This window comes from Maylandia zebra, linkage group LG5 (assembly GCF_041146795.1).
Source record: "Maylandia zebra isolate NMK-2024a linkage group LG5, Mzebra_GT3a, whole genome shotgun sequence".
NCBI lineage: Eukaryota > Metazoa > Chordata > Actinopteri > Cichliformes > Cichlidae > Maylandia > Maylandia zebra.
This window is the reverse complement of record NC_135171.1, coordinates 10,914,002-10,930,414: the sequence shown is the minus strand read 5'-3', so window position 1 is coordinate 10,930,414 and position 16,413 is coordinate 10,914,002. Positions and strand designations below refer to the sequence as shown.

The following is a 16,413-nucleotide window of genomic DNA, read 5'->3' as shown; positions in this document are numbered from 1 at the left end:
TTCCTCTCTGTTCACTGACATCAGAGGCTGGTTGGACCAGGCTGCAAGTAGATGGATTACCAAAAATATACTTTTGAAGTCTTTTGATCAAATAGTGAATGCTAATGTTAGAAAATGTGGGTTGAATTCTCATGTGTCTCATTTAAAATGAGATCCTTTGGGCATGATGCGTTCTCTCTGGCCTTTGCAAAGAGTAAATGTAACAAAATAGGTTAAACAAACATAGACATGATCTCATCCACTGTATATGTTGTATGTATATATATATATATGTTGGATGTAACACTGCATAAAATAATACATTCCCTTAACCACATTACATTTTTTCTAATCCAAGTAAGTAAACAAATAATCAATTCAGTTGCCACATTATGGTTACAACTATGAAAGAAATGAGAAATTAGACAATTAAAAAGGGGAAAAAACTTTAAACATGTCAAGTGTCAACTTTGTCCAGGAAAGAGATAACAGCATTATACTGCTAACACAATACTGGTTAATTGCAAACATCTGCACAGACAGCATGCTAACACAAAGCAGCTTTGAGTGAAGATAAAGCAGAGTGTATGCTGACCGTAGCACGGCAGCCAGAGCCTGAACTTCAACAGGTAACAAAGGCAGTCAGGTTTGCAACACTGTTGCCTCCATTTCTTCTGTAAATGTTTCTCCAGTAGAATCGTACTGTTGATTGTTTCCTTGGGCTGATTTGTTTACTTTGTGTTGTTGTTGTTGTTGTTGTTGTTGTTGTTGTTGTTGTTGTTGGCTTTGTGTTCAAACTGAAACACTTACAGAAAAATCTGTGTGTCCTCATTATGATAAAAAAATTTAACTTATTTTTAAACTATGAAGCTCAGGGTTTATATTGCCAATTGGCAATTATGTCACAGTGCATTTCAGGTCATATTAGGCAATAAAGTAATATGACAAGTAGTGTAATAAATTACTTTCCCATGGAGTATATAGGCAATAAATACTTATTTTGGGTAATAACCCCAGTGCTGGTTGTCATGTCACCCACTGGTTTCTGGACTTTCATTGTTACTGACATGGCCATGGTGTTTTTTGAACTCTCAAGTGATAACATTTGGATACGAGTAGCAAGCTGGCTGAACAAGTCGCATCCTGTTTGGGTGCAAAACAGATATTATCACAGCTACTTAGGACACTACACTTTTACTTAGCAGTGTTCAGACCTTTCATTTTATGACCTTCATTTAGCAAATGGTCATTGAAAAGCCGATGAGCACCAGCCAGTAAAATCATATATGGGGAAAAGTTCTAACTCTGTCTTGCATGGATGTTGCTTTATGGTGGTTGTGAATAATTAGGTCGTGGAGTTCTTCCTTACTAGACCTACGTTGAGCCCTAGTAAGTAGTTTTTTTCTAAACAGGAATGGTGGTGTGTTTAACACGCTTCGCATGTTGAATCTAAACAGCTTGCGCTTCCTGGTCGTCAATGCCCTGTTAATATGCCATGGTTTCTATAGATGTTATGGATGACTGGGTAACGCAAAGCCACTTGCACCATCTCAATGAACCCCACTGTTAACCTGGAAGACTGTATACTGTTTTCAAATGGGACATGAAACTTTTGGTCTGGTTCTTACTGAAAACTAATGTTCGCTGCATTTGCTTTCTCATTCACTCTTTTGCCATGATAATAAAAATGGAGTAAAAACAAGGGGGTAAACTAGATTGTGCAGCTGCTGTGGAAATTTCAGTTAGAATTTGGTTTACACAAAATATGATGTTGCTTTTGAAGCAGAATTCTGGCATGTGAGGCAGTGCATCTGTATGACATTCATTATGCTTCAAAAGCATACGTTTGTATGTAGTCTCATCAAAGACATGCATGTTTTGTAGCTGCTCCACATGCCCACATTTGAACGTGGTGCAAAGAGCTCAACATCACAGATAGGTGTGCAGTGGTTCAAAGAGGAGACCCCAAACACAACACACCAGAGGGAGATTAAATACAAAATCAAAAACTTTATTGGCCAAAGGCACAATCAAACACAGTCGGCGAGGCAAACGTGGCAGCCAAAGAGGCAAAAACCAGAAACTGTCCAAAAGTCCAGATTAGCAAAACGCATCAAAAAGTTATCGTCAGAAGAGAGTGAGGAACAAACTGAGGGTATAAACTAGGAAAATAACAAGGACTCAAACTGAGTTAGTGACTGGATAACTTGATTGCAACAAGTTTGATTTCCAGAGACAACTGACAGAGATACATAATGAACAGTAAAAGGCAAATAAACTGAAAATACTGACTGACTAATAAAAAAAGAAAAGAAAAAATGGTGGAAAAGGCAGAAAGATGAGAATAAAAAACAAACAGTATATAGAGGTATTAGAAAAAGTGCAGGGTTGTGTGGTAGCATTAACATATGGGCCAAAACATGTTACTATATCTATATCTGCATTCATTACTTATAGAAGAAGAAGGTGTAGCTGGTGAATCCATTTCTCTGAGCATTTCTCTGAGCTCTGTAAACCCCACAGTTTAATGAGAAGTGAAGACGAGCCATCGGAGGTACAACCATAAACTCTGCCCCCACAAACATCTGGAACATTCAACTGGAAACTTGGAAACTGGAAACCAGGTCAGTGTGACACAAAACCGGTTTTCTTCACAGGTTTAAGGTCTGCAGTGATGAAGAAGAGTAAAGAACAGTCTTCAAGCAGCACTGGGAACAGTCTAGAGGTGCGAGAGAAGATGATCTTAAAAGGGAAACACCGAGCAACATTGGACAAGTTGAAATCAGGGAGGTTTTGAGTCTTTCAGAACCTTATGATGACACCGTTTATGGATATTTGATACCAGTCCATCCATGTGTGCAAGAAGCCAATGGGAAGTCAGCCAGACTTGGTCATGCATGGGCTTGAGCTTTACGGCCCAAATTTGCAAAGCGTGTTGAACATCTAGGCGCCTCGTGTAGGAAGCTTTGTAAACTCTAGGGTATGTGCCCACGAGCAAGCCATTTGAATGAATTAGAAATTACAGCATAATTGGTTTCTGCTTCTCTTTAATACGTCCATGGAGGCAAAGCAGTCATTCGAACACTTTCAGCCATTCCTCGTGCTGCTGCTCCTCGGGGGTGCAGGCGAAAGGTGACAAAATGTGAAGAATCAAACACACGAGCTTTTCAGAGAAGCTCAACTACTGGTTACTTTTTCACTTCAACAGGCGCACACAATCTCAACATTAATTCCAACGTTGGAAAGAAATGAGGGCAATTTCAGCTGGAGCATGTAGTTAAAGATTTCCAACATGATAGCGATTGTTTTATACTATCACCTTAGCTTTTATATTCTTTGTTAGAAATTCTTAAAATAAAGACGGAGATAATTCTTCATTTCAAACTCCCACAAAACCAATGCAAAACACTCAGCTGCTATCAGATCAAATCTTTCAGCACACTTTCAGAGAGATCAAAGTCCCCACTCAGCACACACACAGGTACTCTATAATCATCCCACGCCATTTGGGCTAGCTAAAGGTCATTTACAGCAGACACTCTGCCGGGGTGCAAAGGTCAACAGCCTCCTAGTGTACAAGTAAATGGGTCCAAGTAAATGGAGCCTTTATCTTTTTTTAAGTGCTGAATCACTCAGCCTGTAGGTCATTTTAACCACATTATCATTTCTTATCTGATCAGACGCTGTTCCCAGAGTTGACACAGCATTAACGTGCAACACGCATATTCTGTAGCTCAACCGCAGGACAGTCCAGCAAGCTGCCACTCACACAAGTGTAGAAATCTCGTCAGGGCCAAAGCGCCACAGTCTGCAAACCTAATGACACTTTAGTGATGCTCTGCTCTTTGTTAACATGCTTTCTGAAATGTTTTAGCCTCAAATCAAATCGTTTGTGAGAAGCAGCAAAATTTCTCTCCAAGAAAAGTGCAGGCAAGAATGTCTTTTTTAAAGCGTGCAACCCCGACAGTGATTTCCCCCCCACCTAAGCCCCCACTTTTTTTCCTACGTTGATGCCGCGTGTCAACTGGGAGGCACGGCTCGATACCACGACGATGTAATCTACACCTCTCCGTGCCAGAGAAACGCGGCGGGCTGCCGATCCGTGACATGCTGACAGGATCGGCACAGCAGCACATGTGGGTATCTGCTTTCATGCGACACATCCCGGGGGAGGCCAAGTCATTGCGATAGCGGTGAAAGGAAGAGGTGCTGCACAACTGGGTGGGACTGCACATGCTTCGCCTGACATCAGTGTTACAGATATTTGGAACGAGAGCGAATTTAAGATGGGAGAGGATAAGTAAGGAGGCCATAGGCAGAGATGAAGTCCATCACATTTCAGCTATAGTGAGAAAAATGCAAGAGGGCCTACTTTTATGAGTGAATCGTGGTATTAGATACATGAGTGTTTTGAGACAATCATAGAAAACAAACATATACTACAAGTCTTTTCTGTTTCTCCTAATGGGCTGGATTTAAGTACATGAAATAATCCCCTGCACATTTAATATAATCAATATTAACAGGGGTCTTGTTCCGGAGTCTGCCGTGTTTATCTGCGTGAAACACTTTTGCAACCAATTGAATTGAGACCGCCAGTTTTTAATGAACAAAATATACTGTTAGAATGACTAAACTACGTAATGTGTTATGATGCGCTAACGGGGGAGCAGAGCCTGCAGACAGCTAAGGCATACAGCAGCAGACCGAGATGTTCTGTTTTTATGAGCCGGGAACAATGAAGGCTTCAGTTTATATTACTGACAAGCTCTTAGGGTAGTGTTTACCGCAAGTTATTAAAAGCGCAATAATTGAACACAGTGTTCATGATAATTAAAAATTGGAAACGGTAATGTTAACCCTCTGGGAAGGGACCTGCAACAGGAATTCAAGCAGTCCACGCAAAGCCAGTCTGACTGGTAATTCAGTAGAACTAAATCTATGCATTGATTTTACCACACAATTAATGTCGCCATAGGAAACAGCTGTATTATACTGTGAAATATCAATCACTAATCTTCACTAGTTAATAGAGCGTGGCTAATATAAGATTTGTAAGGCTGTTACAGATGTTTAGTGATTTAACACATTTCTCTAACAATGGTTATGTGTAGTTATATAAAAAAATCTTGAGGTTGATGCAAGACTACCTATACTTTTGTCTGCAATGTTTTGTAAGAAGAAACTTATCCTGATGATAAAACAATAATTTGACTGACCAAGAAACCTATACGAATGCTGAATTTTCAAGGTATGCTTTAGCTATTGATCCATCCAGGGTACACGCTGGAAAGGTCGCCAGTCCGTAGTTGAACCTGGAAAAAAACTTTGTTTATTAGTTATTAGACTAACATGGATAGCCTACAAGACACACAAAGCTTAAATGAGCATGACTGAGCATGAAGCAGAAGCCTAAAGAAAAAGCAACTTCACAAAAACATTTTAATTAAAGCGAACATATGCTACATCATTGCAGTGGAGATAAGCATCTTGTTTTAACTACCGTTACTGACTCAGGCTTTGTAAGTCTGGAGTTTTATCCTGTGGTTTGGTTGCTTTTCACAAAGAGAAAAATCCAAGTGAACACCAAGCAAACCAAAGTGCGTCACTAGAAACCATGTGAGAATGCCCAGTCCGCTCATTGGCCAGTCTTGGGCTGGAGCAAAAAATATAAATAGGAAGAAGGCACTGTGTTCTGGACTACTGAAGAACATGGAGAACATTTACGCTTATTTCACGGCTCGTTGCTAGTCTGTACTGACCTTTGCACATCTACGGTACCCTGCAGCATCCCAGAATACAAAGCATATGTGTTTAAACCAGGAAGGTGTTTATCTCGAACTTGCAATGCGTACCAGAGTGGAAAATGAGTTTGATTTAAACGGACTAAACATAGCCGGCGTGAAAACACCCTTAGTCTCTCTTTCGCTATGGTCTCTTTTTCTGTGACGGTCCATTTCACTGTGTAACTTTCAGCAGTGAAGCAAGTAGATGTCATATGACTTGACTTGAGAGTCTCTGCTGACATCCACACCCACCTGCCATGGAGCCTATGGCAAAAGCTGACAGTGTATCGTGCTTGCTGTGTGGATTCTGGGAGGTCGGCCAGCTCATTCCTGTTTGCTATTTTATTCCTGCTCAAATGGATCATTTGTCACACGTCACAGTTTGGGTCAAATTCATGTGCGGGTAATGTCACTTGGCTTTAGGGAGTTTTTTTTTCTTGTCTTGCATCTGTGTGATGTCAATAGGAGGCGCTGTCCTTAACGCAGTGATTACACAACGTGAACTGTCAGTCCAGAAGCCCCTCCCACCACGAAGTGGGATGGGTTTAGAGAGAGAACTCCTAATTTAAGCCCCGTCCACCGCGCAGTGGGAGGGACTTAAAGAGAAGTCAAAGCAGCTTCACACTGCAGGCGAAAGCGCATCAAATTCGACTTTCTTGACCCTGTGCGACCTATATCCGATCATGCTATGACAGTGTGAACAGCGCAAATCTGGTATTTTCAAATCCGACCCGGGTCACTTTCGTATGTGGTACCGAATCTGATACATATCTGATGTTTTAGAAAGCGACTGCTGTTTGAACGGTCATGTCGCATTAAATCCGTCTTTTACGTCACTGACACAAGACAGACGCCAATTATCAGCGCCCGAGAAGACATTGCGAACGCTTCCTGGCCATCCAGTGTAGATGTCAGTGAAACTGTTGGGAAGACAACGTTGGAGGAATGTGAACATTTTATTTGTACTGTATAATCTGCAGATTGTGACAGAAATCTGTAACTATCCTTTGAAGCACCGCTCCTCTAAAACAGCAATAAGGATCATTATTAGGCCATATGCAAAGAACAAAATAACTTTATAACTTAAAGCAAAATTGGGAAACGTGAAGTCTGAAACAAGTCTTTATATTAAGGGCCATCAGTCAAACAATAGTGTTTGGTCTGGATCTAAACAGAGCGCGTTGTGTGTGACGTCTTCTTTTGCGCATGCAGACCGCTTTGAGGGTTCACACTAGAGTGTGTTTGCTGTCACATTTTATTTGTAGAGTGAACAAAAAAAATCAGATTTTGATCAATATTAAATATTCAATTATTCTGAACTGTGAATCATTCATTTTTCAGGCCAAACAGTCTATGCACGTGTTCGCTTGGTGCATGCTAGCAGAGGCACTGGAACCAACGGGGAATTTCTTTTTAAAAAAAGTACCTGAGTGTGTTTCTGTGTTTACATGTAAGCAGAAGCTTTTATCTGTGTCAAGATGTTGTTGCAGGCAATAGCAGGGGAGCTTGTCTCGGAGTACAATCATGAGAAATCTTTGTTCCTCGTCTGTTTGTCAGCGTTCTTATATCCGTGAGGCATTGTTAGCTCGCTCCGCTCTAAAGCGGGACGGGGAAGAAACACGGACATCACAGAGAGGCCAAAGGGCACGTCCTGTGAACAGAGCAAACACCGTCTTGTGGAAGGGGTTTCGACGGTGGGGGTGGGGTTCAGCTCAGAAGTTCTTTTTACCTCATCTCTGGAAGGAAATATCAAAGACCCTCCACCTGTGATCGTTCAATCGACAGCGTATGAAGTGATACACCTGGCTTATTCTGATTTCACATCACTTCTTCGTTTCGGGGAGTCACGAAAGACTTGCTCAACTCCATGAAAGCCGAACCGAGGAGGGGGTCGAAGGCGAACGCATACAGCAGACAAAGCGGGAGAAGACCAGAAAGCAACAGTGTTGGTTTGTTGTTTCCAGCTCCCCTAGCACTTAGACTTTCCCTCAGGCACAGTCTCTCACTGAAATATTAATCGTGTTTGACAGCTGTTTTAGCTCCGAAAACAAACACAAGACCGAAGCTTGTTTTTTTTGGAAAGCGCAGAGACATATGCACGAGCGTGGACTGGCTCAGATAAGGAACAACTGTTGTGGACAAAAGAAGGAGCAGGCTCGAGACAGCACAATGTGGAAGCAGCCTCATTAGGAATGTGCTGTTGTTTACAAGTGTGAAATTATGACAAGCTGTACTGTCTCTCAGCTGTCATGTCCTTGGGGGGAGCATTGTAATGCAATAAGCGGAGGAGTCGAGCGTTTATGTTCGTGTATCAGCGGGTCGGAGTCGAGCCTCGTGCCTGGCTACTCTTCCAGATAACTCTCCTCTACCTTAACACCTTAACAACATCCCTGCAACCCCAACGCACTTAACAAGGTGGTACAACGATGAGAGGCTTTCTCGCTCTCTCTCACACACACACATACACAAACACGGCTCTGGCGTGGTAGAGGCAATTTGCAGCATTAAGCTGCCTGATAGCACATGTCCACTGAGAGTTAGGGAGTGATTTAACGGACATTGCTCACACCAATTAGAGTGAATCAGCCAGGCAACGCTACTGACGACAAGTGGATGCCGGCGCTGTCAACACACAGCCACACACACACGTACGCTCCCACACACTGCGGAAAGGGGGGTGTTTCAATGTTTCTTTTGTGATTAAGAGCATGAAAATAGCCCATTTAGATAATCCCTCCCTGTCAGCACTGTCAGCCTGAGAGACACATCCCATGCACTCATTCCCTCATTACCATACGCCAGTCATTTTAAGAGGACCGAGCACAAAGCCGGAAGACTCAGCCGAAGGGGAAATGCTTCTCTTGCGGTAGTGTCCGACCGCCGTTCCCGTTCTCGTCGCCTGCCAAGCCTCGGAGCGACACCAGTCAGTATGGAAGGCCACAAACGGGAGAGCTGCGGTGGGCCGGGCGAGACAGAAAGGAGACGGTACACAAAAGGGGTTTCTATTTGCACGCCGACTGGAGGAGTCATACCCTGAGGAGCACCTGATTCATTTCTTCTAGAGGGCTATTAATCTTTTCAAGCACCAGAATCGCTTTGCCTCTCAGGAGCAGGAGTGGAGATTGAGTTTTCTATTACAATCAACCAGAGGCAGTGTGTCACGGGGAGAGGGGGGCCAGTGACAACACTGTCCTTGGCGCTGCCTTTCCCACATAAAACAAAAAGCAGGGAAGGAATCCCTACCACATTAGTGAGATTATTTTTATATCTGTATTCACAGTAAGGCCAAGCAGGGTCACTGACGACCAGCTGCTCTAGAGCTTCTTTATATAAAATGCCACATGGTTAGTTTAATCTTCACAGATTAAACTGCAAATTAATTCACGTGTTAGCTCTAGTCTTCTACAGAGGGCACCTAGGGTTCTCACACTTACTGTTAGCCTTTGCGTCACTTTTCATGAAATGTCAAGGCATGATGTCAATGTGAGCAGGAACTAAGGTACACGATGGTGCATTTAAGTTCCACATATATCGGAGTTAAGCTCCAAACCTACCTTTGCGACTTCATCCTTAAGGGGTATTCTGGAGAAGAACTTTCAATTTCCTTTCTTGCTCTTGGAAAGATCAGTCCAACATCATATCTGCCCACTAAATATAACGCTACCCCAAATATAACGCCAGGAGATGGTTAAGCATAAAGACTAGAAGCAGGGAGAACAACTACTAAGCTGATGAGTGTGTCAAAAAGGCAGGCATGTTTTTAAGTTAAAGTTAAGACAGGCACTTGATTACTGGGAAGAAAGTCCATGAGCTTGGGAACAGGAGATCAGATGGAGGTTTTGGGAAGCTCCATCTGTACCTGCCCCTGCTGAAGGCTGCAGCAAGAAGACACTGATATTTGCCCCTGCTACATGAGTTTTGCAATCAGAAAATACTTCCTAGTCTAGGCCTGACCCCTGACACCTCCAGCTAAGTGAATCCAGGCAGCCGGCTCCAGAAGATGATGGATTTAACACCAGAGTGTTGTTATTCCCAAGTTCCAACACCTGAGGTATCTGGAACGTGATGTTATCTGCCATCCGTCTTAGACTACGTGAAGGACGAGTCATTCCCAATGATTGCACAGGAAGGGTGTACTCGAGTAAGACATTCAATCTTTTCATTGATGGCTCAATGAACGCAATCACTGGATGGGAAGCACTGGACAGGTCAGTGTGACCCTCTAAAGCTCAGAAACAGAGTGAATAAACAGAAATAGCAACCTCTTCCTTCAAGACTACATCTGTGCGTTAGAATCAGCTCCCACTCCCATTTACTGCTCATGTTCATGTTGGGATAATAATTTAAAGCCTAGCAGGTCTGGACTGTGAACAGATGATTTTTTTTTTTACTTAAAAAGATAAGTCGAGTGATAAGGGCATGAGAAATGGTGCTTGTGCAAGATCCTCTTACTTAAACTTATACTACTAGCTTTAATAGAGTTACCTTCACTATTAGTCATCGGATGTTACTAATTGGCTCTACACAGACCATCCTAATTAGTCTTGCAGGTTTTTTTAGAGCCCTGCAAGTCAAAGGGCCACACTTACTACACTGGTAAGTGGCTGATTCATCAAATTCAAGTCAAAATAAAGCACACGTGTCACATTAATTATTGCCTTGTTTAATTAATCAGATCCGTTCACTTAACCGCGGCCTAGCCTCTTGAAAAATGTCTGTCGGCCGAGAGTATTAATTGCAAAAAGAACCAACTGAAGTTGCGAGCTCAGCCGCAGGTCTCTCAGTCAGGCTCCAGAACGGCGGCACTAATGGAGGAATACGGAGGCCACTTTAAGATGAAAAATGGCAACAGAGCCCCGTGTCACTTAATCAATATGAAAAAGCCAGTGGGGAGAAGGAAACCACCGCCTGCAGGGGCCACGCGGTCCCAGGTCTCATGTCCCCAGAATGATATGGGGTGTTTAAAATGGGCCCAATTTCACACCGTAACTCATCTCAGTCGCAGTGATGATGGCGCTCGTCCCCAAGGGGGTGGTTGCGAGGGAGGCGATGCCGTCTTGGGAGGTGCTTAACAACAGCATCCATCTCTGTAACATAATACTACAGACAGCTCCAACCAAAGGAGCCACCAGCACCGGTGGCTCTAGAGTTGCCTCCAATCACACTGGATGAGATTCCTCATGAAATCGCCTCGGGCAACGCTGCAGCTGTGCCACATCAGTCACTCTGCTCAGTTATAATCCGAAAGGATCACAAAGCCTGATGAATTCTGCTAACGTGGGTCATTCCTGCATTTTTTCTTCTGCAATTAAACTAATCAAGTCCCACTCGAGGGAAATTTATTTCCACACAAAGAGCGCTAAAGCAGAGAGGACACCGCATGCGGACATCTTCAGGGCTAAGAGTCCGGAGCGTCAGTTAGTCTCCGCTGGCCCTCTGCCCCTCTATCTTGCAGCTCCCTCTGGCCCCAGGGTGCTGTTATCTCTCAAACAAACAGCTCCTGTGCCGCAGCCCCGCTCGCAGACCTCATCTATCTGCATGACATGTGCTTCCCTGTTTGTTTTGTCTCGCCTGTTAGACGCGGCCGATGATATTGAGCTGTGTCGACGGCACTCTTCCGTTCACACCAGATGAATCAATCACTCCGGCGTGCTCCGCTGCCCTGTTTAGTGCAGGCAGAGTCTTTTCCACTTCAATCAATGCCGAGGGTTTAGGAAGAGGTTAGCGCTTTTCCTGCTATTTGTTAGGAAAAGAAAAGATCTCAAAAAGCAGCTCTGGCTGACTGACACACACACACACACAAAGTTTGTCAGTTTCCTGCAGTGTTTTGTTTATTCAAGCCCGACAGGAATATGCAGATTGACTGTGTAAATATGTAAATATACATGGTTAATAGAGACCACTGTTAGCAGATGTCAGCGCACTGAATTGAGCTCGCAGACGCTGTTAAATTCCATGAATAATTAAAAAGAAGCAGAAATTATTCATATAAAATCACACACTATGTTCAGAGAGCACGAATGTATTTGTATAGCAAGTGTGCCGCTTGGATAGTAGACAGATAACAGGCCAAAAACAAAAAAACAAACAAAATAAAAAGTAGGTTCGGCTGCCTGCAACTATCCTAATAAAACAAGATTATTTTGCACGTTTGCAGCGTTAAAGAAGAATTGAGACTTTGCAGTTTTATCATTAACAAAAAACAAACACTGTACAAAAATATTCCTTTAAGAGGGTTAAGACCCTAAAATTACACGACAAAAACAACACGCAGTAATTTCAAAAACAGAAAAGAAATCCTTAAAAGCAAAAACACTTCCTGAAATCATCTGACAAGGAGTTTAAAATGAAATCCTGGAACTTTCAAATTCCTTTCCATCAGCTGATAGAGTCCCCTTCAAGATCATCGGGATCTTGCTGTGTTTGGACAATGAGCAGAGGGTTTCTACAAGGACTCGGCTCTAACAAAGTCCCGCCGCTGCTCCTCCCAGACGTGCCTTCAGTCTCTGTCGCAGCGCTGCTCGGCTGTCTCGCTCCTTTGTGGCTGGAGTCTGGAGAGATTCTCAGCTCCTCCGTCACCCGTTCTCCCAGCACCTGAATCAGCTGTCTGAAGCCTTCTGAGGCTGAGGGAAGGGCATCCTCTCTCCTTTTTTCTGCTGAAAAGCTCGTGGGTGCCTGGGGGGTGGGAGAGACGGAGGCGGAGGGTTGGGGTTCTGGAGGGTTGTCCTTGAACATCTCTCCTCCTCCTCCCTCCTTGGATTCGGTGCAGTCTTCTTCAGCCTCAGATTCCTCGCTCTCACTAGACGACTCGCTGCTGCTGTCACTGGAAGTGCTGCTGCTGTCAGAAGAGCTGCTGCTGTCGTCGCTGGATACGGGAGCCCTCTTGGAAGCTTGCTGCTCCTCTTCGACCGCCACAATCCTCGCAGCGTCCTCTAACTCGTCGATTTCCAGCTCCAAGTCGGTTTTTTGCAGGGTTGCTTTTTCCAACATTGCTGCCAAGTCTGCCACCTTCTTGGACCTGTGAAGATGAGGAAAAAAAGTAATTAGGAAGGCAGAAAGTTTCAACTCAATACGACACTTACACACAGGGAAGGGAACGGAAAAAAGAGAGAGATCCAACTACCACTTCATCAGTGGTACCTGGGAGAGAGAGCGGCATGACAACTGACTGATCGACTGGCTCTGCGTACTAAAGACATAGCCACAGGATAACCATCTACAAATCTAATACCCATTAACCAAAGCCCATTCTCATATGAATGCTAAGTAGACCGCGATTTGCAGAGGCGACGGGGGCTCAATGAAATATGGAAATATGGATGTTTAATAATGTAGGAAGATGAGCGCTGCTGATACACGAGCCTTGGGATCTTCTCCTCCCTCCCCCAACTGCTGCGCTCTCTGCAAGAGGTGATAAGAGACCGAGAGGGATTACAGAGGGAGGCAGACCCCTCCTATTCCTCCTTCTCTACCTCAGTCCGTGCATGCAAAAAATCACATGCACACTTCCACCTATAAATATGAAATGGTTAAGTCAACCGCTGCGTATGGCACGATTAGTCGAGATGAGGTCAATATATCCTGAGTGTTTCGATGCTGGAGAGGAAAAGGAAAAAACAACAACAAAAAACCCCCCGAAACATCCAATAATAATGCTGCAGCTGGAACAAACCAGAATAAACACGAGCGCTTTGTGCATTGTGCGGAAGCAAATCAGCCCTAAGAGGCTAAAGACGGTGGAGTTGTGCTCCCAGTCACACTGCAATACAGTCAATAAAAGCGTGGATAGAGAGAGCGCGCAGGCTGAGGCCCAAACAGCTAAATGTCGCCAAAGATTAAGATGAAGAGAATGCCCTCATAAAGCAGTACATTTAACAGAGTTCCCATCCCGCCGCTTTAGTTTTATAGTTGCGACTGCTTGAAGAAAGACGCGTTTTTATTGCTGATGAATGTCCTCCTACAAGGCCCCGTTTGTGTAAAGGCATACGATTGTGTGGAGGCCCCAGCCTGCACATTATTCACGCTGGGAAAGCATGCCATGCTGCCAAAAACTTAAGTGGTTGCCATTGGGCTCCCCGGTGCAGTTAGGGCGTGTGTGCCCCCATCCCCTGTCCCTCCTCTCATTGCCATGGTGATTACGAGCTGACCTCTGCGGGTTACTGCGATTCAGACTATGTCCATTCAGGGTGGGAGAAACCATGTGTGTGTATGTTTAGAGGGGCTACTCTTTTTCTCACACACGGCTGCTGTTGCTCTCTCTGGCCCAATTAACCCACTGCTGAGCACCAGGATGGCTCCTCATTACCGTGCACTCCTAATGAGCTCCCCATTCTGGTGAGTAAAGTGTTTATGGAAGCATGTAGGGGCTTTGCATTCATTTAGGACCTCAGGAGGAACTATGTTAACAGATCTCATAGTTGTGCTGTAGCATGAGGACACCCGTTCTCGGCACCACGACAGCCAGAAGAGAATCAACTGCAGATTGGTGGGATAAGTGATCCACTTGTTCTCAGCTGCACCTTCCCAGTCCACACTTAGGTAACGTTTAAACTGATTGTTTAAAAACAGAAGTTGTTCTAATTTCAATGGAGTGAAAATCATGGTGGACAGACTCTGAGGGCTGTGATCATTGGTGGATTTCTTGCAGAAGCCCATCCCAGAGTCATTAATGTCAGTGGCTCCAACTTTGAGCCCAGCAATTATGCCCAGCTGGTGCCAGCATGTTGGCAAATGTCAAAGTTCAGGAACATTCGAGTGGGGCTTTCGCCAGGTGACAGTCTGGTTGAACATTTCAGCTCGTCTCACGGTCATCTCTGCAATACCTCGCAAAAATCAGTTTGCCAACGTATGCTGAGAGACTCTTCTCATAAACAGAACTTGGCTGCTTAAGAATAGAAGTGGTGTTGGCAATAAGTGTCATTTCAGATCCACAAATCACAAATAAACACAGCCACACCACCCCACATCTCTGTGAGAAGGCACCACATTGCCAGATGTGTCTCAGCTCCACCCACCAGACAGACACACGGACCCACAGCTCTGCCACAGAGAGCAGAGAGACAAGACGGCAGATGTAATGCCATCGTTTTGTTTTTGTGTAGTCTCAACTCGCCTCATCTTCACAGCACCGAGGAGCCGCAGGCAAACTATCAGAAGGGTCTTTTTAGTTCATTAATAAAAGTCCCCGGAATTTCAAGATCCAGGTGCAATTAAAAAAAAAATCGCTTAAGGAAACCATGGATGACCACCTGTCGTCTTGGAGTTAGCATGTGTAGTTGGAGTTTACAGACATCCACACACAGCCTCGCGTTCACCCTCCGATGATGATGAAATCCGTCACTCAGACCTAAAACACTTGTGGATGCGGATATTGCAACTCGAGCGCAAGACAGCTGCGTGATGATCTTCACTGTCAAGAAAGCTGCATGAAAAGAAAACCCCAGCTAGGAAGTGATCCTACTAAACAAATGTCACCTGTAACATATTAAATGCTTCAGTACCCATTTTAACAAACTTTCAAGGCTGATTGGGTCTAACTCACTAAAGCTGCCATCTACAGACACAGACACGTAGAAAAGTGACGAGCTAGGAGCCAACATGCCAAACTTTAACTGTATTCTTCTGCTGTAACTAATAAATTACTTCAAATGTGAAGCGTCTGACTGAAGTCTGGTTAATGCAATTGAAGATGATTTTCCAGTTTGGGCAGTAGCACATAAACGCACCACACGAGAAGAGCTTCTAAATACATGCAAGCGTTTAGAAAATTGAAAAAAAATCAAGACGAGCACCAGAAACTGTTTGTTGTGGGCACTGCTCACTCTAAGTATACGCTGTCTGAAGCTGTCACTTATGTGTGAACACAGACAACCACTGCATTCTTTGGAAAGCCGAGTTTAAAAGTCACTGTTTTTGTTTTAAACAATCACAAATAACTTAATGTAACCTCATATAATTATGATGATGATGATGATGATGATGATGATGATGGAGCCTGTTCAGGGTCCCAGGTTCTGCAAAACCCACGTGAGCGCTTCCTGTAGTGAGACTGTGGCAGAGAAGCCTCCTGCAGCACAGCCACTTCAAAGACTGCCCTGTATTCTCTTTCCCCCGTGGGAAGTCATTATTGCGTTAGCGTTGGAGAGGCGCGCTTGTTTTCTCTCCCCTCCCTTGCTCTGTGGTGGGAGAAGCTCGGCCTGCAGTGAACACAAAGGCCCTGTCCAGGAGGGGGGAGGGATAATGTTGTACACAATCCAGTCATTACTATACTGCTGTTGTGGCTTGCCTTCATTAAACTGAGGAGGGGCGCCTTTTTTCAAGGTTGGAAAACTTCTGGCGAGACAAAGACGCCTCCATCTGCCAAAGTCTTTAGATGAGAACGTGAAGGGAGAGAGAGTGTGTGTGTGTCTGTGCGTTGTCTGTGAAAGAGCCGAGCTAAATTACAATCTGACATTTCTTTCATCAGGCTTGTGTTCAGTGAAAGAGCAGCTCATTCAGCGTGTCTGTGCTCTTGAAAACATCTCAGATAAAGCTTGTCCTCAGACGCAGAAATCTGTGTACGGTAATATAAGCACCAGATTTCCTCAGAGTAACTCGCAAACGCATCATTCACCGGCTGAAGGGGGGGATAAAAGCCGATGCTGGGAGA

At 44.2% G+C, this 16,413-nt stretch overlaps 1 protein-coding gene across 8 annotated transcripts in view; it reads right to left on the bottom strand.

Annotated features, from left to right (window-relative positions):
* Positions 1-11,570: 11,570 nt before the first annotated feature.
* shq1 (SHQ1, H/ACA ribonucleoprotein assembly factor) overlaps positions 11,571-16,413 on the bottom strand; it is a 48,739-nt gene continuing 43,896 nt past the window's right edge. For all 8 annotated transcript variants that reach the window (XM_012923597.5, XM_012923595.3, XM_012923593.3 and 5 more), the window contains one exon: positions 11,571-12,783. In XM_012923597.5, coding sequence (XP_012779051.3) covers positions 12,144-12,783 — 640 coding nt within the window. In that variant the 3' untranslated portion in view covers positions 11,571-12,143. The remainder of the gene's footprint in view (positions 12,784-16,413) is intronic.